The sequence below is a fragment of the Aulonocara sp. 'chitande type north' Nkhata Bay genome, linkage group LG18 (assembly GCF_057382095.1).
Source record: "Aulonocara sp. 'chitande type north' Nkhata Bay isolate Kocher_YH1m ecotype deep benthic linkage group LG18, A_spYH_male_GT1.1, whole genome shotgun sequence".
Lineage (NCBI taxonomy): Eukaryota > Metazoa > Chordata > Actinopteri > Cichliformes > Cichlidae > Aulonocara > Aulonocara sp. 'chitande type north' Nkhata Bay.
This window is the reverse complement of record NC_141361.1, coordinates 18,011,544-18,037,849: the sequence shown is the minus strand read 5'-3', so window position 1 is coordinate 18,037,849 and position 26,306 is coordinate 18,011,544. Positions and strand designations below refer to the sequence as shown.

Genomic DNA, 26,306 nt, shown 5'->3' with positions numbered 1-26,306 from the left:
AGTGACTTTAAAATCAGGCACGGTAGTAGTATTTCTCTGTCAGATTCACCCCTGGTGTGCTCGAGAGTGAAAGTGTGTTTCATTGCAGCTGCAGAACTGCAGGTACAAACAACAGCTCTGTGACAGGATGTCACAATTTTCAAGTAGTTTTAAGTTGAATGTTGTTGTTGTTGTTGTTGCCTTTGAATTGTTCCAATCACCGCAACAATATTGGCATTGCAGTAAGAAACCTGTTAGCTCTTATCTTCAAATAATAGCGGTGCAGCTGTCTGAACACATGGGCGCAAACAATGGGCGTCATTTTTGGTTGTTTTGGGGTTTTTTTTGTTCAAAATCACTTTGTTTACACAGCAACTGCTCCAAAGTCTGAATAACAATGTAATTTTTCAAAACCGTCACTCAAATCGCCACGGGACTGCCAGCAGCTACGAGATGTAGTTTTGTCTCAGGCCTGCTTTCTTTCCACTGAGCACCTGCATGAGCTCCAGGAGGGGGCACCTCCACACTTGTCAGCAATGAAGAGTTATTCTTTGTGCTGGTTGGGGGCTCGTGGCCATTAGCTCCTTAAAGGTGGAGCTGCCAGGTGCGCCTGTGTTTTCCAACGCTGGTAATTACCAAGGAACTCTAGAGGAATGAGCTTCCCCCGCAGGGTTAGACCTGCCTCCCTAGCCCCCTCACCTCAGACTGCGTGTGTTTGGATGATGCATACGTGCATGTAAGAAAAGCGCAGAGCGGCTTGTGTGCATCTGTGTGTGTGTTTTGCTAATGAATGTCCTGAGTCATGCTGACACAGAACCAGGGCAAAACAGGGACAACGTTTAACGAGAGGTCAGAAAAGGAAAGGGCCAGGGAGGATTTTCACAGCACCTTGTTGAAGCTGCGTCCAGCTGAGTCCTTCTCGTTGGGCTTGAGCTCCTGCAGCTGAGCATCGAGGATGTCCACGAGCTGCTCCATCAGGCGCACCGATGAGCTGACGTCGCCGGCAAACACCGGGCCCTGTGTGTGACGTGCCAGCTCATTGGCTAAATTTGCAGCGTTTTCGCCGCTTCGGATCTAAAAAAAACAACAACAAAAAACAACCACGGGGAGAAACACGGGGGTGTCAGTAAAGTGTCAGTGATGCAGCGCTCAGATCAGAGTCATGCAATATGAACCTGGACTAATATCTCTCACACACATCTGAAAATTCACAGCAAGTCTAGAAGGAATTTGTCTTTGTGTGCAGACGGAATGCACTCATGGTGACTGTATGATTAACCAGGGACGTTATAACATAACTATGTCTTATTAAATGCACAGCAGTACTCTCTCCAAACAGAGAACCACTACAATACTGTGTACATATTTTATATAAAATGTTCAAGGTGTCTTTTGCCACAAACGAATCAATTTTTTGCACTAAAATGCGGCAACAACGACATCAATCAAAATGTGACTTTGAAGTGCCGCTGCCAATTAAACTTCAAATAGAGGAAGCTAATGCAAAACCAACATACCATTAATCCTTGAGCCATTCAGCCTCCAAAAAAATAATTCAGGGCTATCAGAAGTATCTTGTAGCTACATTACAATATCTCCCCACTTACTAAAAAGTACTACAGTGGTGTCAACAAACCAGAAGCATTGCAGCTCTAAGGCCCACCATCGCTGGCAATTATATCTTAATAAAATCTAACATCAGGACTTATACAGCCAATTCAGCCAATTAAACGCTGTTCATATTAGTTTCACTTTTTAATGAGCAAATATGCAAAGCTTAGAACAGATAACTAAAGCTCCTGCTTATTATATGTCATAGCAAGGCTAGCAGTGTGTATAATCGCCTGAGAGTAATGGGGTTGTGTGAGTTTTTCGACTTGGCAACAGTGCGTAAGATGCAAAATGTTTTGTTGGGTTTTTTGTTTTTTTCCCCCCTATCTCTGTGCGTTACTTTGAGGGAAAATACTGTTAACTGAATGCTTCTAAAAATATGCAAAAACATGTTGCATTAAAACTTGAATGACGAAAATTCTGGAAGAAGCAGAAACTGTAAGTGTTGCTAACTTTTGTCCAAACACGGGATTCGGACCTCACTTTCCCAGCTGAAATTCCTCTTTTCTTCCTTTTTAAAGCCTATTACACCTCTGCATTTGACTTCCATTTGTAACTGCTTAGTATTCCTCATCCAATGAGGTCTCCAAGGACTCCACACAGATGAGGAACATGAGTCTAGCTCCCTCTCTAAACTAGAGTATGCTGAAAGGTAATTATGGATTTTAGTCCAGTGATGCCGAAAACATATTGCATACCCCAGTTTTAATGCAGTGTGCATACTTTCTCTATTACACTTCATTTTGCTGTGTTTCTAGCGTAAAAACTGAGCGTATCCAACACTTTTTCACTTACTACTGTTTTTTTGTTTTTGATTTTTTAAACACACAGCTGTTCATTAGCCAAGATGTCTTTCAACAATAGACTGAAACCCTGCCTGAACCTGCAGCATTCTGTAGGTGTTTTTATTTTTTCAAGAGAAACAATAATCTCTTCTTTAGGGTTTGCTATGTTTTACATTCCTGTGCATCTAAGCAACTGTTATCTGCACATCTACATTACATTTCTACCTGCATGACATCAAAGCATAAATGTCACCGCAGAAAGAAACCGTGGCTCTTTGATTCTCACTAACAGACTGCAGTTCTTGGCATTTACTCCTGATGCTTTAGCTCATTTCTTTCTGCTGCCAAACAGCATTTTAGTTACCCTTGAAAGTTTCGTGTACACTTGAAAAGTTCTGTGCTGGAAAAATAAACCAAGCTAGGGAACGAGGTCAGAAATTACCGCTGTATGTTGGATCGCAGCCATTTTACGTGGTTGTTTGCTGCTATATTTTTGTGATCGACAAATTCTCCTTTTACCTTTTGTGCCACTTGAGTCACCCAGTGGGAGGTGCAGTTGCTGAGGTCTGGCCCTTTGGAGCACCATGTCCCTGCCATGGTGCAGAGGAAAGAGGCGATGCCTGCAGTACCACAGAATAAAAACAACAGTTGGAGGGGAGCCAGAATGTTGCTCAGATACAGTTTCTCCTGCTTATCCTTCATTCATGCAGACTCTTCACCCGGAACAAAGATTTCTAAATGATTGAAAACCTAAAAGCTTTGTAGACTGTACAAAAAAGTACAGAAAGGACACTAAAAGACTATTAGAGTTCTACAAAGCTTGGGGGAAAATACACAGAAAAAAAGAAAAGGTGGACGCAGTGGTTTGTTATTGATCGTAAACAAATATTTTAAAGACCTCTTGCTATGCATGTACAAATAAAACACGAATCCTCCAGATAACATGCAGCTTGACTAGTAAAAGCTAAATCTTTTTCCTTTCTCAATATCATCTCCTTTCCCACTTTCTTTTGAGTCTTTTCAGTTGCCAATCTTTGCAACGGGATGTTTAGATGGATTTTGTGAGATTACGGCAGATGATCACCTGCAAAATTAATGGCCAAATTTCTTCATTTGTAGGAGGATTTTTAATCTGGCTATCTAATAGAAGCAGTCCAACATCTTTTTTACTTTTACTTTTGGTCTGTTACAGATAGTTTTTCCCCCCTCTGTGTGATTTCCTTTCAAGGAGAAATGGGCTTCAAAATTACAGTAACTAGGTACATTTCGAAATCTTATTTTTGTCAAAAAGGCTCAAATCCTGCTATAATACATTTTTAGACTGACATGTCCATTTTATGAAGTTTTACAAAAAACAAAAAAAAAAGACAAGTAAACCAAGATGGAAGCGAGACCTAAATAAGTACAGCTAAATAACTCTGCAATTTTAACATGTTTAATTGGGAGCTTTGCTTTTTTTTGCTAAACTGTGATTTGTGATCATTCTGAGGTTTGGTTTATACCTGATTGTTAATGGCACTAATTATTTGGCACTAACCTCCTAGAGAGTAAGGACCAATTAAGGAAATTCAAAGCAGTTGGAATAAGACGCAAAATAAACATTTATGAATTAGTGTTTCAACAGAAACAGTATTTCTGTAAGCTGTAAACTTTTGCAAACTGTCAGAGAAATGTATATTTTAATATATGAAAATATTGTGTATTGTTCCTGTGCCATTGTTTTAATTGACCATTTAAATGAATATTTTCACATTTGTGTTCAAATATCTTTTTGTCTTTATGGTGAATGTTAGACACCATTAATGTCAAAATGTAACTGTTAATACATATCTTTAGACGTGTCATAAAACTAGACCTAAACCCTAGAAACAATTACTTTAGCTTAGCTTAAACTCGGACAAATTGATAGGCAGAAAAAAAGCTAGCATAAAATTACCAAATGATTTTTGTAAGAAGTCATAACAGAAGAAAACACACATTTTTCACAAAACCAGCAGTATATGTCTTAAATAAAACAAAATATAAAATGTTGATTATTAAACTTTAGAGGCAATACGAGACATCTTTAGGCTAGTAAGCTTAGCACTGTTTCCAGTTTAAGCTAAGCTAATAAGCGCCTAGCTCTTGCTCTATACTTAGTTCTTCAGATAAGATAAGAGATGACAGTTTCATTTATTTTGGATTTTCTGTAATGCATACAAGATTACAATCATGCACACAAGCTCAAATATATACATACTGTATACCCCCACTAATATTTGGTCAACTGTCCCTTAGCTAGCTGCACATTGACAAAATGCAACCAATTAACAGGTTTCTGGCATAATTCTGGCTGAATATTTGACTACTCTTCTTGGTAGAGTTGATTTAAATAGGTTAATTCCCTGGCACCGACCCAGCTGTAACGTCCTAGGACCTGGCGTCCACATATGTGGACATCACATTTTGGGTTGTCTAGACCAAAATTCTAAATTTTGTTCTACAGGGGCCTTATATCCACGTACGAGGACATTATACTGTCACTGTTCTCTCGAAATTTAAAACAAATGTCTTCATATGTGGATCTTATTTTTCTCAGAAACAAAAATCAGGTAAAAAAAAAAAAAAATTACGGTAATTCTTTGTTTTTACATTCATCAGGTTCCAATCAGCCCAAATAGCATAGAGAAATTAAAATTGCATGCCATGAAAGAGTTTGGGTCTTAGGAGGTTAAGTCTAGTCCAGAACAGGGCTGAGGTCGGGGCTTCTGAAAGGTCATTCAAAAGCTTGATGTTAGCTCGCTTTATCCATTCAAAAACCAACTTTGATGTGCGTTTGGGATCATTGCCTTTCACGAACACACAATAGTCCAATTTTCACCCATCAAGTTTCACCACCCTCCTTCCACAAGACATTTGGCTTGCCCGTGAGGGCAGCTGCAAATTTTTGTGAAGCTTGAAGGTGTTAATTCTGGAGCTGGGGCTTCCATCAGCCGGTGTTTAATCAGTTTCCAGTTCATGGCAGGCTTCAGCCTTTGTGGTTACTGGTTTGTTTTTGAACATCCTAACCAATTTCCTCTTACAAAGGTGGTGAAACATCCTAATAACTCATAGTTGTATACAATAGTTTGAACCTGCAGTTTTCTAATCTGCAGTTGTCCTGCATATTTGAGTTGGCCAAGACTTTACGCCAGGTACCCTTCCTGACGCAGCTCTCCCCAGTTATCCAGGCCTGGAGCTGGAACTATAGCAGTACACTGGCTGGTTCCAAGACACCTTCCAAACTTATATAAATCTAAAACTCTTTCCCAGTGCTTTGATATTGATTAATCCAATTAGTGCTGCCAAACAAATCCTTTTGATGCTGGCAAAGAGAAATTACAAGTTGTAATCAATTATGACCACTTACAAGAAGTTACTAGACCTTGGTTTTGTCAAGTTAAAATATATTGTAGAACTTTAAGCATCAAAAACTGTAAATGCATGTATATTTTTGACCCTGTGTTGATTAGGAAAATTCAAAATAAATTCAAACTTTTTGAACTGTCTTGTCTTGTTTTTTTCTTAACTTGTTAAAAGTGTATGCTGTATAGTCACTGCACCCAGGAAAAACAACAGTATAAAGAAATAACTAAAAGCCCAGAATTACAGCAACATTCATGCCTATGAGGACTGTATATAGACACACACACACACACACACACACACACACACACACACACACACAGGCAATGGTTTTCTTGTCCACACTTCAGAGGGTGAATAAGTATTTCTTTAAATGTCAGACTGTTCCTCTGTTAAAACCCTATGGTCACAGGGCTGCTAAAAGCTTCAGTGGAATACTTTTACAGAAAAAGAAAAAGAACGTCTACCTCTAGCAGGCACACAGTAGACAAAATGTTGAATTTTCATGTTTCAAGAAAAGTGGAGGAAATACCTCTGGTCCCCTTGGGGCAGGGCCTCTCCACAGTAGTCCCAGTGTGGGTCTGGGGCCAGTCAATGGCTCTCCTCCTAGTCGCCTCGCAGAAGCGTCTGGGTGTTGGAGGCAGCTCTGGGATAGTGGGCTCAGCGGTACTCAAGCCTCGGCTGTCCTCAAACGGATCTCTGCCATCTCTTGGATCTGCTCCTGCCACTGTGGTGTCACCGCGCCCCTTCACAGTGGACGCGGCAGTGGTGGTGGTAATTGTTGTGGTCTTAGGCATGGCAGACGAGACAGAGGCGTCTTCGGTGGTTGGCACTAGAGAGAGAGAGGGAGGGAGAGAGCAGTGACGCTGTTAGAGCTCGAGACATAAACGTCCTCGCCTTGAACCCCTGCTGTTTCTCGCAGTTGGGGGGACTGCATCTGCTTTGAGCCTCATGGTTTGTTGGTATTACTAGAGTTACTGCTTCCCATATTATCTGGAAATAAAAGCATTGTGCGGCTTTCACTCTTTATTTCCACTTTCTCCCCCCCCCAGCTCATTTACTAAAAGAAATCAAGATAAACATGCAAACACAACAGTATCACTTACTATTTTATACTTTACTTAAGCCCATAAATAACAACAACAAAATGGTAAATGGCCTGTATTTATATAGCGCTTTACTAGTCCCTAAGGACCCCAAAGCGCTTTACATATCCAGTCATCCACCCATTCACACACTGGTGATGGCAAGCTACATTGTAGCCACAGCCGCCCTGGGGCGCACTGACAGAGGCGAGGCTGCCGGACACTGGCGCCACCGGGCCCTCCGACCACCACCAGTAGGCAACGGGTGAAGTGTCTTGCCCAAGGACACAACAACCGAGACTGTCCGAGCCGGGGCTCGAACCGGCAACCTTCCGATTACAAGGCGAACTCCCAACTCTTGAGCCACGATCGCCCCTTAAGGCAATGGCAGTCAGGCATCCTTTGACATAGCAGTTTCTTCCCAGCAGAGTCAGTACCTTGGACTGATTAAATATCAACAATGAAGACAAAGCCTGTCTGCATTTTACCTTTTTTCTGCCTTGTTCATCTCTCTTTCACTCAGATAAAGCTGGTGTGCGGAAGGAGAATTGCACTGCTCTGGGCAAAAACCATACATCAGCAATAATGCGATTCCACTGTATTCAGTCCACGGTTACCCTGCGAAGCAAATCTTTGCGTGAATGTGCACGTGTGCACGTGTGCTTGTGTTTGCTCGATTAGTCAGGTGTGTCTCTGTTTAAAACCACTGTGTGCACACAGATGGATATCTGCTGCACAGAGCCTGGAGATAACTGGGAAATGGGTTCAGAAATGGGAAATCTATAAATTTTATACAGTATGAATAGCCAATAAGAATAAAAGGAAAACACATTGTGTGTATGTGCACAGGTCTACGTGTATATACTGGGCTACTTGTCTCCTGCATGAATGATCATACATTTCTGCCCACAACCACTTGATTGTATTTTGAGATAAAAGCAGATTCCCAAAATGAGGTCTGCCGCTGTGAAAGGCACCATAGGGTTGTCTTCAGTTTCCCTGGGAGCTGATGGGAAAACGCAATATCATCCTGTCTGACAGTCCATCATCAGACACATTTCTCCATTTCCTGAGAATGGTGACTGTCTCCACTTTAATCAGCCAGTCAGGTGAATATGTACGTTTTCACTGGACAAAAAAAATATTTAAATATATTAAATAAGTTATATGTGGTGATGCAGGGAGTGGAGAAAAGCATTAGTGTGACAGTGGGTGGAGTGGGGTGTTACTCATTTGTGCCGGAATTGTGACAATTCTCTCAATGACCTTTCCTCCAGACAGGAGCTCTGGGTAATTACCTTACACTCATTTGGTCCTGGTGTGTTTGACACCTGCACATGCACAACCATCAGCTAAGGTGCAGTTAGCAGTTAGCATAGCCTTCAGTTATCAGGACAATGTGCAGAATAAGCTAAAAAATGACGGCCAAAACATACCAAAGCAATCAAAAAGAAAAGTGGACAGACATCCGATTTCCCCCCCCCCCCTCTCTCTACCTTTTGGGAAGATGCATTAAACAAACTTTTATTTATTCCTTTACAGATAAATAACTTTGAGGCTATCAGATAATAAAAAACAATGCTACAGAAAAAACAACAACAAAACAAAACAAAAAAAATGGTGTTTCAAATATATTATATATTGCAGATGAGGATTTTTTATTGACTCAGGAGAAGTGAGATGATTCATAGGCTGACTTGGTTGATTCAATATACGCATATAATGCAATACAAGGGCAAGTGTAATTAGGTTTCAGAATATTAAACCTCTCCATACCTGAGCAAACTTGTGCTTTTCCACAGGCTGATATAAGCTCTAATATGCATCTGGCTGTAACAGCATGCTTGCTTCACCTGATTAACCTGCTCCTGAGACGCTGTTTCTCCAACTCAAGAGACCAAAGCACCAAACTTATTACCCTGTACTGAGAACTATTTAGTTTGCTTTTCGGTATTTATATTCTGTTTGTTTTCCATTTTCATAAACGTTGTTTGTTTTCAATTGTATGATTTAATCAATTTAGATCTGCAGCAAAAAAAAAAAAAGAAAAGGAAAAACCATGATGAGGTTAGGAGAAAATCATTGACAGAATTAATCTGTCAACGATTATTTTAAGCAATGGTTAAGCTTTAAGATGTGATTAAATGTTATGTATTCAAACTGATGGCTCCGATGCTTTTACGTATTCACATCGTGAACCAAAACAGCTCAATTATTTATTTAATACTATTTTATTTTAGCATTTTTACCATATTTTAACATAGCTTTTTTTAAATTAATGCCAATCAGATTTTGTAACAAATCAAACACAATCAATTAGCTCCAACACAGTCTGAAGCAGACTAGCTGAGATTTAAATGTGCAAAAATTCAATACAAATACTCATTTAGTCATGAATATTTAATAATAAGTGCTTCAGACTTATTTCTGTTAATCACTTAATTGATTATATGACTCATCACACAATGCCATTTCAAATATATGAGTCAAAACCCTCGCATAACAATAAAGCATTCCCAGTTCAGTATTCCAACACAGAGCTGTAACTTGATTATTCTTATTAGTGATTAAATTGCTTATAGCTTCCCTAATATAAAAGAAAAATGCCCAAGGTTTTTAAAAAAAGAGAAGATCATCACATCTGTAACGTTGAGAAATTATAAAAAAGGATTCAGAGTTTGTGGGTCGTCATATTCGTTTATGTTCATGTGCATTTTAAATTGATTATCCGGGCACAGGGTGCAAATTTCGACAGCTCTATAGCAGCCGGCATCCCTAAATATTTTTCATACTATTAGATCATATACATCATTTACTATTAGATGGTCATTGTCTCTTGTAAGAGACTGTCAGGGAGAGTCATGGACTCGTATCACTGTAATTAGGAGTGGTACTCTGATGTCAAGAGCGATTTTTATTCTAATCAAAGACGTGATACCATCTTTGTAGCTGCTTATAGTCATCATGTCTTGGGTTTCATATCACAATGTGACTGAGAATAACACCAAGAACATCAAATATCTATTCAGTAGTACATCCAGTAATGTGCTTATCAGATGTCGATGCATCTGAGGGGTTATTTTGATGTCTGTGCACCATGCTCGCTACAATTTTCCTTTGATTGCAAAGAGCAAATTCCCCTCCAGTAAGAGCCCTGTGTCCTCTGATAGCACTCAACCAAGAGAGGGCTGCACCAATTAGCTACCATTTCTCTCGAGAGGCAGCGAAGTCGCTCTTTATGGGCAATCTGACACCAAAGGCATACTGTTGACATATGGTGAATAATACCTCTTGTAAATAATGGAAGAGTTTGAGATTGAATGCTTGAAAAATGACTGTCACCAGTGTCAAAACAGAGTGTGTAAATTAAAACAGAGCTAAAAGGAAGGAAAACCATTATGCAAGATCATCCATCAAGACACTGGAGATGGAACAGAATTAGTTTTATCACTTTATAGCCCCCCAGAGTCATTTACGTATCCGAGAGGAAGATGACAAAAAATATTAAACCATAATCAGATGATCAGAGGTCTAGACACTCTGTTTGTCCTTGCTTTTATAGCTGACACGGCTGTACTAAAACAGCGTGTTTTTGGGTTTTTGTTTTTTTTTTCCATATCAAATTACACACATCGAGCGAGAGCAGTAAAAACTATGTACCTGTCCAGATAGACACCAGAATAAATGCATCATAAGCTGCCTAATACTTGCTATTAAGGGAAAAGCAATGACAGCTGCAGTCAAATCAAGCTGTTTTAATTGCTTTCAGTTTTGAAGCTGAATCACTTACAAGGCTAATCCTCACAGTAGACGAACAAACAGACCCACACAGCTGAAAGGAAATCATTGCCATCGGTTAGAAATCATCCTTGCATTACCAGGATTCCTTTTCGGAGCTATATGAGTTGATAGATTTGTAATGAATGGAAGAAGGAAGCACGGTAAATAATGTACAGTCTGATGGGTAAAAATAAGACTGCAGCCAGCAGCTGGTAGCTTAGCCCACCGTGACTCCATGTGGGGGTCCTCGTGTATCCATGTGTGGTTTGATTGGCCTGACTCCACAGCGAGGGGGAGGAAAAGAGCCACGCAGAAGCTACAGTTGGTTTTTTGCCTCTTTACCTAAAGCCACTGCTGGTAATTAATGACAGAAACAAATCCCAGAAGTCATGAATTTTGCATTAGGCTGTTTATATGCACTAATGCTCTTCTGCCTGATTCAAGCTTTCGTGACTTGAGCTTGGCATGCAGGGTACAAAAAAAACCGCAAAACAATCCATGTGTACTTTCTGATCCGATGCCAAAGTTCATGTCATTATTCCTCCTAAAAGCACAAAAAGTGGAGTTATTATGAAATTGTTGCAGGGCTGACTGCTTTATTGACACTTATTCTTTAAAGAACAGAAGACAGAAAAAGGCTCTGCCCGACATATCCTATGTCTGTGTGGGGTAATTTATGAGGCCTGAAACTGAATACCGTGGAGCAGCAGACATAGCACAGTCACAACCTGACAGTCTGAGTCAGAAGGATGGCAGAGCGGCTCACAATACAGACACATGCATGCAGACAGGAAGATATATGCGCAGACAGAAATACACTCTGAGCAAAACACCCCAAAACCCTCTGTCATATAGGCCTATAAGGTCCACTGAAAAAAGTTTTCCTGTCATAATCCACCAAGCAGAACAATTAGAGCTGTTCCAAATCCCCGACTCATTCTCTGGAGCCCCTATTTCTGTTGCCAAACATCATGCATCAGAGGGTGGAACACAGGCTTAGTGCATGACACATCTATAAATGTCCTCCGTCTTGAAGGCACACCTGGAGGCGTCGTTCTGAGATATGAAAGCAAACCAAAGTGCAGCATGGCGCACAGCTGGATTTAGCCGACAGATATGCGCCGCATGCAGGATATGATAATAATTGTTTTGTAATTTAGCAGAGAGCCCACTTATTGCTCACTGCTACCATGCTATTCCAAGGAGCTAAGCGTTTCGGATAAAGCCAATAATTTTATGCCTCTTGTCTTTAAGACCTCAAATCGATGCTACCTAAAAGACAAATTAATTTTCTGTTTTCTCTCCTTGTTCGCATGAAAAGCTTTCTGCAATTACTGGTCCTTTTGATTGACTTCTGAGCTGTTCGGACTGAAATCCGCTAATGTCTCTGCACATCACAGAGAATACATTACCGCTGTCCCTCTTGGTTCTGTAACTACGGGCACTGAGAAGGTAGACTCTCCAGATATTGACCAGAGCTTTTCGTGTTCTCAACGCATTAGCAGAGCATAGAAGTTTCCTCTAAACTTGCGCAAATTATTTAGAGCAATAGGCGATAGCGATCGATTTGGGGAATGATCCGAGCTAATCACCTCAACCCGGGGCCCGAATTAAGAAACCTGCACTGTTACCAACACAAGGTAAAGGAAATATAGACAAGTTGCTAAGGTCAATTATTTTCTGCTTTGATCAGTTTGCTAAAAAAAAACAAAAAAAACAACTTAATATAAACCCCTAATCCTGCTAGCGTTTCAGCGCCTCTGTAGGATGAGCACTACGGCCAAGGTTGATGCTTCTGACAGAAAAGGACACCGACGTTCATTGTATTACACGAGCTCTAAAAAGGAGAGAGATACATTGGGTTTGGTGTTCGAGGTAACTTCACTCTGTGGTCGATGAATCTTAATGGGCACAATTAATTTCCTTTACGCCTCAAGTGCCCCACAGTTTCAGAGAGAGAGAGAGAGACATTATTTCAGCACCATTAGATTACCCTGCAGAATAGGTTGTTTAATTCAACGGCATATCATGGGCAGCAATAAATCCTAATAGCTACACAGTAAAGAAGTTAAAGGTGTAAATCTGAAAAAAACCTAATAAACAAGAACCAATTATTTTCAAGTGCCATTCACGGGATCTGGCATGCTGCTGCTGCTGGCCTTGGCATCTACAGATGCCTCCTCTCTCCTACTCGAGCTCGCAACATTTCATAATGTTCTCATAAGGCGCACTTAATGAACCACACTGACAAGTTCTGCTGCAAAGACACATTTCTGATTGGATCCCAATAACGGAACAGTGGCAGGAAGCCCGCACTTCGAATAATGAGTGAAATCAACAGCTATGTTCTTTGGGGTTTCTTGATTAAATGCACTGTTGCTGCAGCAAGTGGCAACACCAGGCCTCAGTGGCATTTATGTTTACCGAGCCATTGCAGTAGCTGAGGGAGCACATTAGGCCCTTCATTGAAAATGCTCTGTGATGGCCACTTTTCTCCTCTCCCCAAGACTCCTTTTGAGACAAGGAGGGTAATTATGATAATTCAGTTGTTAATTACATTTACATACATCAGGACGTGAGGAGTTGAGCAGGCAGTTTGCATGCATGACGAACTCATTAAAGTTGGGAGTATTTTTCATATCTTCTCCAACATACTCTTAATTGAGGCTTTGGTTGTTCCGCGACTCAGACACAAACCCGGAGCCTCCCTTGGGTGTCGAGTTATCATGCCGGGGGAGATTCCAGGGAACAGCGGGAAAACAAACAGACGTGTTGACAAGAGGCCAGAGTTCAGGAGCACACAGCCTCCATTGAGACGTCAGCGGCAAACCGCCCCCACCCTACCCCCCTCGCCACTTTTCAACAGCTCAGGTCAGGAATCAGATTTCCCCCACCGCTGTGCGTAGCCCCTCCCGAATATCCAGAAGTTAAAAAATCATAACCTAATCCGGACCACTGCCTGAGGGCAACCTGAGCTTCTAACGTATCGTCGAGTCAGGTCAAGATTCTTGTTTTCCACACTTCATACAGAAGACTTAGAGAAGCCGAGCTTTATGGGATAAGATGGCAGCAGTCAGGCAATTAAACCCATTATCAGCTGGATGTAAGGCCGCAGTGTGGTGACACGTATGTCGCCTCTCCGCACTTCACAGATTAATTTAAGCCCCCCCCTCCCCACCCCACAGCCCCCGAGACGAGATTCTTCGGCGTAATCGCTTTCCAGCCACTCTCCTGCTTGTGATTCACCGAGTGGTACATAAGTCTCCCACACTAGGGCTGGGTATCGTCACTGATTTCTAGAATCGATTCAATTCCGATTCACAAGGTCCCGAATCGATTCGATCCACGATTCGATTTAATTCGATTTAATTCGATTCGATTCGATTTAAATCTGGGATATTTTGACAGTCAGAAATATTATAATTCAGATCAGTACATTTACATATTTTTGTATCAATAAAAAGGAAGCTGACACACGCAAGACTTTATCAAAGGTGTGAGCGTCACAGCAGATACCTTTGTGTCAAAGTAGCTGAAGATAAAACACAGAAAAACATGAAGGTAATTTTCCTGGCCTGGGATTTTATAAAAATATTCTGCAGTACATCAAAAACGAAAGAAAACCATTAATCAACATATGAACATTACCTCTGAAGTTACAGCGGTTTTATTAGAGACATGGTTAAGCGTTTTGCATTTTGAATAATTTTAAAAAGTTTAAATTTGTTCAGTATTGAACAGCAGAAATGAGGTTTTCTTTTCGGAAGAATGTAAAAGGGAAAAAAACAGCGGCTGACAGCGCTGTAAACAACAGTAGACTTGTGCGTAACAAGCAAGCGAATAATGAAGAAAGGGAAACTGTTCTTGAAGTACAGAGATAGAGAGAGAGAGAGGGAGGGAGAGAGAGAGAGAGAGAGAGAGAGAGAGAGAGAGAGAGAGAGAGGGAGAGAGAGAGAGCTGTGCATCGCGGTGGAAGCAAAACAGTAAAAGTCAGAGTGAATACATGACGATGTTTATGTGAATCTTCTTTTGCTGCTGGTTCGGTCAATATTGTTTGGAGAGAGATCAAACTAACAGCTTTAGAATCGGCGCATAAAGGGCGTGCACACAAAGCTTGGACCCGCCGACACATCAGAATCAGCAAGCTGTCGGCTTTCAGCCCCGACCGTGTCCTTGCCGTCGGGTGAGAAAGGCGACATCTCACTGATTCTGATCCGCGGGTCGCGCTGTGTGTTTAAGTCTATGTGCAGAATCCGTGTTCCTGCTCTCATTTACTGTCTTAACTGTTTGGTGGTTCTTGAAATTTTGTGAGATGTCACCAGAGATTCTGGCATTTCGGGCAAAATAAATTTATATTAAAAAAATCGATTCAGGATTTTAATGAATCGATTTTACGTTATCCAAGCCAGAATCGATTTTAATCGATGAATCGATTATAAAAACCCACCCCTATCCCACACCTCAGTCTGGCGATTTTTAAAAAATATTATCCCACAATAGGGTAGCGATTATCTTCTGATCTGTTGCAAAAATGGCCTCTGTGAAGTTGATGAGGTAACCATGGCAACAAATTGAAAACCCGAGGTAAAGAGGGAGAGGATAACCTGTGTCGTACTGTGCACAATACCTCTCAAGCATATTCCCAGCAATAGAGGCGAGTTCAGGAGGGCCGTGTTCATAATGGTTTTGGATAAGGCCCGAGATTAAAGAATTTGATAGGGTCCAAACTTCAGCTGGAAGGAGTGCCTCGGCTTGCCTCATGGTAATAAAGGAGCTGTTTTTTTGGTTGCGATGCAAGCCCCACTGGGAGCTATCCCTCATTCCAAGGTGAATGTGTAATTTCTGTCTGCAAATGAGCCCTTTCCCCAAGTCTAATGCAACGCTTTTTTTTTTTTTATATATCACACCTGACTTGCATCCAAAATTAAAAGGCAGCCATCTGTGACATCCCACACTGCAGCCAAACAATAGAAGAATTAGACAAAGACTAAACAACAATGAAGCAGCTCTCACCTTCGGCGGGATCCGGCGGCCCGAAATCCAGGTCGTAGCGCAGGATGTAAAAGTTATTCCACACGTACAGCTGGTTGTCCCTGGGGTTGTAATCCACAGCGGTGATGTACTGGTACTGGTTGGGGAACAGGATGTCTGTGTACTCGCCCTGGCTCAGCTTGGTGTTGTAGATGTAATCGATTTGGCTCCGGCTCGCCTCACTCTCGTTCTCCTCATAGGTGGAGCGTACTACGTGCAGCACGCCGCATACCATGAAGGCGTTGGAGGCAGAGCGTTTGTCATAAGCCGTCTCCCAGGTGGCTTCGAAGCGGAGCGTGTAAGGGTTGAGCTGGCTCACCACTATGCGGCCATTGTTCTGCTCTGTGGCGTAGATTACCCACAAGCCCCGCTCGTCTACTGCGAGGTCAATGTCGGTCTTGCCACCCCAGCGGTAGGGAGAGGTGTCGTGGTAGTTGGCATTGTTAACGATGGCCTCGCCGCTTTTGATGCGCGTGCGCAGGTCGAACTTGACGATGTTGCGCGTGCGCTCCTTGTTAAAGAAGATGGCGCCGTCATAAGCGACGAAGCCCGTCCCGTCGACACGGTGCGGCAGTTTATAGGTGGTCGTCTGGCGACCATTTTTTAAATCCTCCAGAGAGGCGTATTCGATGAGGGTGTCAGTGCGGTATGGCGTCCAGGGCATGAAGAAAATTTTGTCTCCGGCCTGCAGCGGGTCTTTGCACCACGAGCCGGCCTGCTGCTCGCCTTCAAACAGGAAGGTGGCGGCGCCGATACTCTTCAGAGTCCCGGGACAAATGAAAACTAGTGACAGAGAAGAGAGTGAAACAAAATAAGGCAAGAATTTATATACTTTTGAGAAAAGAAAAAAAAAAAAAACAGTATTATTTGACAGGCATCATTCTCGCTGCTGTGCGACTTGAGTGCAGGACAAAAAAGATCAGGGACTGTGATTTTGGAGGAATCTTTAAACTAGTGCTTTTGTACTACCGCTAATGAGCAGGGAAAAAAAGAAAAGAAAACAAATGCATGTATCAACAGCGATTGTTCACAATGAGAAACGTGTGGTTGAGAGAACTTGCATCTCAGGGGTCTGCTGATACATCCTAACGGGGACAAAACAAAACAAAAATGAGAACACAAAGAAAAAGGAAAAATCCTGCAAACGAAAGACGTGGGAAATGGAAATAAGAAGTAGGGTTCACAGTGTTTCGATTGGAACTTGTTTCGAAAAATACCAGTCTGTTGTGATGTCAAATGGCACACGAACAGCTGGGTATATGGACACACTGCACATGCATACTCACATGACTGAGGTCATAAACCGAAATGATAAGGGGTAACGGGCTTCACGTCTTTCGATAGGAGTGAACAACAGGTTGTTAATGGTGGTGGTGGCGGCAGCAAAGCAGAAGGTAAAAAATGAAAGTGGAGGTTGGAGGGGAGGGGGGAGGCAACAGTGGTAAAGGATTTTCACTACTTCTGTGGCAAAAAGACAGAGTAACCACTGATGGGTGAGGGAGGCCATGGCAAGGTTCCCGTTTAGCTGCTTTTAAATTAATTGGTTCTGGATTTTAAAAAAGCAAAAAACAAAGGGAACACAGTGAATCGCTGTTTGGTTTTTTTTCTTCAAACTTTTTGTTCAGCCTGTGCCAATCTCACTCAGCCATCACTGCTATTTCACATCACGTGCTATGGGTGCAGCAGAAGTTGGGCCAAGCAAACTACGACTGAGCCAAATAAGAATATATACACACAACTAGTGATTCTTCAGGGTTCTGGAACAAATCGACACCGGACAGTTGGTGATTTCTGTCACACTGTCAGGGAAAAACTACGTTTAATGACCGCGGATGTCATTTGAAATTGTGTCCATTTGGACTCCGTGGGTGCAAACAATCCTCCTATGGGTTTAGCATTTGACAGGAGAGGCAATCAGGAGAGGAGGGGGGGAAGACGTGAAGGGGGAGCTGTACTCAACACCACAGAACAAGGAGCCAAAGGAGGGGGAGGGAAGGACCAGACCACTCATTTACCTTTTTGCTCCACTTCTATTTCAGGCATTGGAAAAGAAAGCAAAAAAAGAGTGCAAAAAAGGGAGAGAAAGGTTATCATGAGTCAACTATCAGGTACAAAGAGAAGAATTAGTCTGAGGGAATGACCATGAGATGAACTGCAGCGCTGCTTAGGGAGGAAGAGCTGGAGGAGGGAAAGAAAACAAGGATGTTTGTTAGTGAAAACGGCCTCTCGTCCCTAGGATATAAAAACAGACAAGTTATATGACCAGAGACGAGCTACGCGCCGTGTTTTCCAGTGCATTAAACGTTTCGTTTTCGTCGTCTTTGTCTGCCAACAAAATAATGCACTGGCCACTGCAAAAGCAGAGCAAATCCCTCTAAAAATGCTTCCCCCTAAGTGGCAGGAGAATAGAAATCTCAAAGTTCGGCTCATATTTAGATGGATAACATTCTTAGAGAAACAGCACAGTAATTATTTTTGGCTTGTATTGACTGCGGGTGGAATTTGTTCAAACTTTATAAACACAAATCAAAACTCGCTTCCAAACTCGCTCGCCCACACACGTAAAACATGACACGGTGCTAATGTTACAGACCAAACTCTCAAATGAGCCAAAGAGAGCAACAGCACATGAGATGACTGATGGATATTCGGCCTAATATGGAGTTTCTTTAGTGGGCTGTCGAAGCTGCATATACTGGGGCAGAGGAATGGGGTGGGGGGAGGCTGGAAACAATATGTGAGAGATCGTATGTTGAAAGGAAGGAGAAAAAAAAAATCAAGAGCAAAGAGGTTAGTCGGGGGGATTAGACAGGAGGTGAAAGGGAGGTCTGTTTGAAAGAAGAAGAAGAAAAAAGAGTGAATATTTCTGAATATGTTTACATTTCATCAATTTAAATACGAAGGATTTAAATGAAGCCTGGACTAACTTTTTATAAACTAGTCTATAACACTCTTAAGGTAGATTTAGTTAAACTAGACACCAGAAACAAACCAACCAACTCTCAAGCGATTTAATTAAGCCACTTTCATAATGGAATACTAGAGACACTTCACAGCTGAATACATGAGTTCTGGTTTAATCTAAGAGCAGATGCACATTCATTTTAATTTTTAATCTGCCTCTTATTCAATGTGTTCTCAAATTAAATGACTGAACACACTGTATGAATGCAAAAAACAAAACAAAAGCAAAAACCAGTGTACCCAATTATTTGTAACATCTCGGCGAAAGACAACAAATCTCAAGTTAAGACCGGTGGAAGGTCAGCTCAACGAAATTACCAGTAAACATATTTTCTTCCACACTCCTAATGGTATCGCCTCATGCAGATAGTTTTGGGATTTTATTTTCTTTTTTTTTTGTAGGTGTTTTGTTTTGCTCGTGAAAACTGCTGAAATTTCTGCTAGAAGCCAAATACAAAAGAGACAGTTTTACAAAAGGGGAAAAAAAGGGGGGGGGGGGAACCTTTTACTACGGCTGTTTGTTCAGTGGAAAGTAGTTCCAGTGATAACTCTTGACAGTAAGCGCTGCGGTTTATCCAGACAAACAGCAATTCTGCTCCTGAAAGAGATTTTGCTATTGAAATACTTTAATTACGACTTTTCAGTCCCGCGTGCTGCACAAATACATCACCGCTGCAGACAGGGATGGGGCTTTATATATGGATCCGAAACCAGACTCAAATCTGCTTTTTGTGCGTTGCGTGTAACATTTTGTTTGACCCTGTCAGAGAACGCCTGGTGGACCTCAGCTTCATAAAAGACATTTTTGCTCTTGCAAACTTAACATTAACCAAACTGCCAGCAGTGAGAGTTGCTATTTTATCAGGCAGGGTCAAGTGAAAACAGGAATAAAGCTTCTTGAATGTTTCCCGAATAAGACTAAGGCAGGATGGTCATTACAAAAAAAAAAGAAGCCTTTAATTAATCCAGTTATTTGGAACCAGAGCCAGAATTAGGGTCAAACGGATGTCAAATAAGGTGATTTAAACGTCTAAAACGGCCTGCATGGGTGGATTCCATTAAATGTAATTTCGATTTTTGTTTTCATTATTGGGGTGAACTGGAGCTTTAAATGACCAAAACACTTCATATTTCAACATAACTTAGCGTCATTAATGCTACAATCCCGTTTCAAATACATCAGCGGGAGCACCGTCCGTAAGGGCGAACTGCAAAATACTTGCAAATGATGAGACACAGCGGTTACATCACACCATTTTCAATTGCACACAGTAAGATTTCAGTATGAGATTTGGATAGCGGTACTTACTATATGGAACACACTCATACTGGACCTCTAAGTACTTGTAGGTGCCAGGGCATGGATCGGGAAAGACATCAGAGCCAGTGACAACCACGCACTGCGTACGGTTGTTGCACCTAAAGAAGAAAAAAAGATTGACCAGAGATTTCATGACTACCCACAGCAAGAGCACTCCTCAAAGATAACATTAATAACAAAGATGAGGCCGGGAGGGGGGAGAAAGTTCATCGTTACAGCTACACTGTAATTGATCAAATCCCAGCCGGAGCTGTCACAAATGCACTCAAGTTTAAACCTTTGCAAACAGAGAGAGAGGAATGAAAACATTAAGGAAGAGTAAATGAGCATGATGTGATGAACGACAGAGCGAAAGAGCTGCTAAAGGCATGTTAGGAATTAGTCTTCGCACCGCTATTGAAAGAGAAGACATTCATTAAGACACACGCGACAGGTGGCGGTGACATGCAGTGGACATGAATGGCTGGCCTCTAGTGCAACAGCAGCTCCTCTGCATGGCACGAGAGCGTCATTTCGATGAGAGGCCTTGCAGTGTGAAATGGTGTCCCTAAGTCAGAGTCTGACGTGCGGATTGCAGAGACGGTATGCGTGCATGTTAGCAGATGTTTCTGGGTGCTGAAAAAGTTCGAGTAAATCAGAAGAAAAGGAGGGGAGGTGGGGAAGGAAAAGAACAGCAGTGGATTGAGTTTGTTTAAATACTGCATAGGCTGAAATTGGCTCCACTTCAATCAAGCTCTGCTGAGATGGAGGGATTGAGAATGTCACCAGTGACAGAGGCGAGCCAGAAAAAAGCAAGACAGAAAGAAAGAAAGACAGAAAATGGCACCAAAATAGGACATTAAGCAATTTGCAAGCCTCAGATAAATTTTTCAGAAGGTCTGAAGCACAAATTCAAGTTGGACGTACATTTGAAGACCGGACAAAGAACCATTAGTCATTCGAGAAGCTTCCTGTCGCTGCAAATGGGAGTCGTGCTGCACGGCAACCACACGAAACCATGACAGTGCACTTTTTGGCTCTGGTCGAATTAATGAACGTAAAGGTAAATGTGTGTGCATTAAGAGACAGAGCATGCATCTTAACAACAAGAGCCATTTTCTTCAAACTAATGGATTATAAACGTTATACGGTGTGGGGGTGGGGGCTCCCATTAAGGAGTTAACAAATAGCATCGGCATCATCGGCCACGGTTTCAACATCACTGACACTAACGCTGCCAGCTGCACTTAGGAGAGGTGCTTTTGTGGCTTCACTGCAGTGAATGCTCAAGAGGGCTGCTGCAAAGGAGAAGGGTCACTGCATCAAAATGTGAACTGACTGACGGCAGATAAGAACAACACACTTGATTAAAATGCACCCCAACATATTTGATCTACTTCTACGTTATGAGTTTATGAGCCGGACCGACGACAGCCCCGGTGATAGAGGGTATATTTAATCAAGTAATATGGTTGCAGGTATTTGTAAATTGCTTGTGTAATTCATTTTGTGCTTGTACTTATTTTCAGAGGATTTACAAGAGTATATCAGAGAGATAAAACTACCGTATTTAGGTGTTGCCTATAGATGAGTAACCAATATCAAGTCACTAAAAACATTCACAGCAGAGTAACATATTCCTTGAAAGTGAGCATTTTTCAGTGAGTCATTTATTTTCAATGCTTGCATGCGTTGGGCTTATCATTACAACTTATCATTACGTGCACAGTCACTTTGATGAGTTCTGTCTGCCACGTGGTACAAAATCTTCCAGAGGAAATAAAGGCTTGACTGCACAACCAAAACAGAAACAGGACAGCACTTTTTATTTTTCCACAAATATCAGGAACTTTCCCCGGGTAGCTGAATTAGCGGATGCTGGAAACCCTACCTGGCAAAGGAAACAGGAGTGCAGCTGTCGGAGGAGGCAGAGAATGCAAAGTGATTTAAAAAAAACAAAGCAAAACAGTAAAAGACGAGTAAACCTTGGGCTGGCATTCACTTTTTGGTGAGCACTCCTGGTCTTAAGAGAGCTCAAAAGCAGCAATCAGTGGACATTATTTCTGGGTCAGTAAGTAAGAAAATCTACCTACTTATTACCCAAACACAAGCAGGAGTTTCTAAATGAAAAGCGATCTGCTCTTAAAAGCTGTAGCGTGGGTGCCACTTTTTGTTTTTTTCCCCACTTTTTGGTCAAATAAGGGTAGAAAAATACAGAAACGCCTGCCTAACTACACAAAGCGCTGAAACATTAGAGATCATTTGGTGTCCTTTAAGCGCTGTTTTGGTCTCTGTTACCTGCAGCTATAATTATATGGGTCTCCAGCTGAGGACTTGTGTGTTTCACTGAGTCGTTTGTTGGAGATGCAGACTGTATATAAAAATGGAAGTGCCTTAGCATTGTCTAAAGTGTAGCTGTCGTTTAAACTTGCATTTTGGATAATGGTCGGTCAGTAGTGGGTGATTCCTGGTTGCAAAAAGAGGTCAAACTGTACTGAAATGACCCCGCTGCTCGCTTGATTTATGACCGCAGTAAAAACACTCTCTTAATGAGGCCATGATGGACTGTCTAGGGTGTACCCTGTAGCTGGGATGGGCTGCAGCTCTGCCGTGACCCTGAATTGGATAAGTGGTTAAGAAAATGGATGAATAGATAAATGGATGGTCGATTTCTCTGTCAGATCCAGATCCGGTCTAAGAACGTCAAGATGGCCAAGATGCTCATTTCAAAGCCTCATAATGGGACTTCACTATCATGGTGGCTACTTCCATCATTTATATACAGCCTGTGGTTACAGACAGAGACGTGCAGTGAGTCTGATGCAGTCCAGGAAACCAAAGCCAGGAGTTAAAAGATGAACGGAGGGATAACTGGAGAGTTGGGGGCCGATGCTCTGAAGGGTTCATCGTTACAAGAGAAAACCCTTCACATTGCACATTATCGCTTGATTCATTGTAACTACAAAATATCGATCGGTGTACCTTCAAGTAAAGGATATAAATACTAATGAACCCACTGTGGCATTTATTCAGCTTTAAGTTTTAGTCCTAGTGCTCTGGAGAACAGCAGATGTGTTGCTGCAAAGCATCCTGACAGTCTTCCTCTGTTTTAAACTGCAGCTGAAATCACTGCATGCAATCTTTATTGCACCGAGCACAATCTAATGAAAGTCCTTTAAGTCTCGCATGAAAACGCTGCACCTTTGATCTGGTAAAAGTTTTATTCGGGCATTTTGTAACAGGTCACGGAATGGGCGGCCGTTGAAATAAGGTAATGGAAGTCAGCAAAACAGGCGTATTTTTGCATTTGTGCTGGTGGCCAACTGAGATACGGAGGGAGAAGAGCAGACAGAGAGAAAGGTCAGACATACCGTCCATTTACAGTACATCTCTGAGGGGATGATCACCTGAATATTAAAGTGACCTACAAACCTGAGGTTCCATCAGTTCCTTCATGCATCTTTCATCCAAACACTTTTTTGCGTGAACAACAAAACATTTCACTTGACAAAACACTTTGATGTAGATGCTGAAAATCAAGCCATTTGATTCCTGTTAGTTGGTTTTTTGTTGTTGTTGTGGAAAAACAGGCGGTTGATGAATACTTTCTATCGCAATTTCCAAACTGGCAAAAACTGCCACTCTGTGCAGCAGGCTCCCCACTGTTTCTGTCTCCCCAATCTTGTTTAATATGTTTGTTTATGTCCGTGGAGCTATTGCCTTTTGTTAATCTTGATGATTCTGGCAGGGGAGTCTGTGTCAATGTTGTCTTAGTTGTTCTTGTTCTGGTTTCCTGCAGACTGAAGGAGGGCTGATCAGTGTCTGCCAAAGCTTTGTGACTGCTTTAACATCCCCAGTTATCACATCAACTTTAATTACGGTCAGGAGCCCATTTCCTCTGATCTGAATCATTAGAATAATTCTGGTTAAGGGCTTGTGGTGCAGACTCTTCTCAAAGCCTTCACTCGCACACTGCCTCCAGGGAATCTTCAATTGAGATAAGTTTGAAGTGTAGCTTCGGCGAGTGAGAGTCTGACTTGTCAACAGATGTGGCGCACAGTGTGGCAGGTTGCAGTCAAACCGAGGGGCATGGACACTGTCAGCAGCATGTTACTATGTGAGCGTACTGAGGCGGTGCTGTAAATTTAGAAAGACAGAATAAGATTGCTGGATTTGATCTATCCCTCATGGGAGTAAATACAGAAGAGAGCGAAGCAGGGAAAAATCCCAGAGGTCTGAGATGGTGGGCGATGATGCTCAGAAGCTAGTGCACGGGGGGGGGCAGGTTAAAGACAGAGCAGTGCATTAGAAGATGAACTGTGCTGGTTACTATTTATGAATAGTTCATCCAGTGCCCTTTAAAAACACACACTCCTCTAGGGGTAAGCAGCAGTGGAGCTAAAGTGTTGCTGTGATGTCATTTGACAGAGAGGCAGCATCCTGTGAGAGGGTAACCAGGATAAAAGGCATGATGATGGGCATTGCTCACTACCTGAGGCAAAGCCACTTCAATGCACTACAAGTGTTTGAACAAAGCAAGCCCAATGTTCCAGATAGGGAATTAAGAGGGTGTTCATGTGACTCGCAGTTCTCTGATTATGACTCAAACAGAGGCAACAACGCGCAGCTGGTTTGAAGAGCTCTGCAGCACGGATGTCAATTCCTGCCTGTCAAGAATTAATGTGCGCCCCAGTTTTCGAAAATTTCAAATGCCACCTACATAATCTCGTCAATGGACGAACAAATTACATTTAACAAGGGGTGAGATGTCGATTAATTGTCCGGTATGTAGGTGGCTGCACGAGTGGGGCGATAATTTTAACAGTTCTTTTGTGCGAGGGAATGTCTGGCGCGGAGAGAAGGGGGAACGGGAAGCCTTACTTTTAGTCCTCAGCTCCTGGTTGTGTTTGTGAAATAAGATCCGCCCTTTCATGACAGAGTTTTGTCTTTTTTTTTTTTACCTTTGTGATATAATCTTGTAGGCGTCGGGGAGGTAGCACTGGACGTTCTCCATCTGGAACGGGTCAGCATCGCAGATCTTGTCGTCAGTCCGGCCGTAGTTGGCCGTCTCGATCATAATGACATCACTCCCCGGGCAGCGGAGATCAATTGCATATCCTTCACATGAGAGCTCCCTCCGGACCAGCCCGAAAGGCAAGGCAGCTCGGCTGAACCCTGACAGAGGGTGAGACGCACGGAGACAGAGAAGAAGCACATTAAATCAGGGGGGGAAAAAAAGAACGAGTTAAAAGGATCACTGCTCTTGATACAATAAGACCACACATCATGCAGTAAAAATCCGCTGGCGCAAAATAAATAGGCAACAGCAGTCCAATGTTTACCACAGTTTTAAACAGAAGGGCCATTACACGCGATATAGGACCGGGGAAAGACGAAACAATTCATGTCTCCATCGCTTTGTGGTCTAAGCCTTTTGGCTAAGACATCAAATTTTGAATCACTGGAGACCAATGGTAACCTCATAAATTCTTGAGCAAATACAAAGGCCACAGTGCATCCGGAAGGTCTCCACCTATAGAGAACAACCACCACAGAGCCAAACTGAACTGGACAGAGAATAGTTTGTTTTACGGTCGTTAGAGACCTCCACCCCAGCATTTGTTTCTTTTGCTTTTCTTGCTCTGTAAAGAAGAAGAAGACGAAGACGAAGAAGAAGAAGAAGACGAAGACGAAGAGGAGGAGGAGGAGGAGGAGGAAAAAGGGCAAAAATCCCAGCAGAAAGGAGTGTAATATAATCCATTTTACAGTGCCGGCAATCGAACAGGGGACAGTCTGGAGTCCACACAGGAGGAAAAATCTATAGATGGAGCGCAGCCAAATAGCTCTGCTTTAAGGGGAATATTAACTATTTCATTCAAATCTCTGCCTCCTTTCAGCAAATTACACTGGGACAGGTTATTTCTCAGCATTTCGTTTTCTAACTTTTTTTTCTTCCCCTAAGTAATAAACTGCTGCATCACGAATAGAGTGGAGCCACAGATATGATTTACAAAGAGAGAGGGAACAAAACTGGAGAAAGCAAAAGAAAAAGATCCATTATGTGGGGTTAAAATGATCCGAACTACAAAAAAAAAAAAAAAAACGAAAGAAAGAAAGAGAAAGGAAGAAAAAAAAAAACATAACTGTCTGCAATTTTGAGAAAACAATTAGGTAAAATCTAAGCAGAACATGGAAATGTGTTCCATTTAAGAAGTGCAAGCAGAGCGCTGCATGAACTGCCAATAATCGCCGTTGTTTGCAGCAATGGTGGGCCCCTGAGGGGGCAGCTACCATTTGTATTTTCTGCACTGCTCTCTCCTAATTAGCCCTCCTTTCAGCCTGTTACCTTTTTCCATGCTCCCATTGGCTTCTGAGCATTGTCATGTA

The 26,306-nt window shown here is 42.1% G+C and overlaps 1 protein-coding gene across 7 annotated transcripts in view; it reads right to left on the bottom strand.

Annotated features, from left to right (window-relative positions):
- The window catches only part of adgrl2b.1 (adhesion G protein-coupled receptor L2b, tandem duplicate 1), a 93,205-nt gene that overhangs the window by 31,689 nt on the left and 35,210 nt on the right, over positions 1–26,306 (bottom strand). For all 7 annotated transcript variants that reach the window (XM_086273515.1, XM_086273519.1, XM_086273516.1 and 4 more), the window contains exons 3-8: positions 24,881–25,094; positions 19,929–20,038; positions 15,638–16,438; positions 6,292–6,591; positions 2,895–2,995; positions 868–1,053 (exon numbers count right to left, since the gene is read on the bottom strand). In XM_086273515.1, coding sequence (XP_086129641.1) covers positions 868–1,053; positions 2,895–2,995; positions 6,292–6,591; positions 15,638–16,438; positions 19,929–20,038; positions 24,881–25,094 — 1,712 coding nt within the window. The remainder of the gene's footprint in view (positions 1–867; positions 1,054–2,894; positions 2,996–6,291; positions 6,592–15,637; positions 16,439–19,928; positions 20,039–24,880; positions 25,095–26,306) is intronic.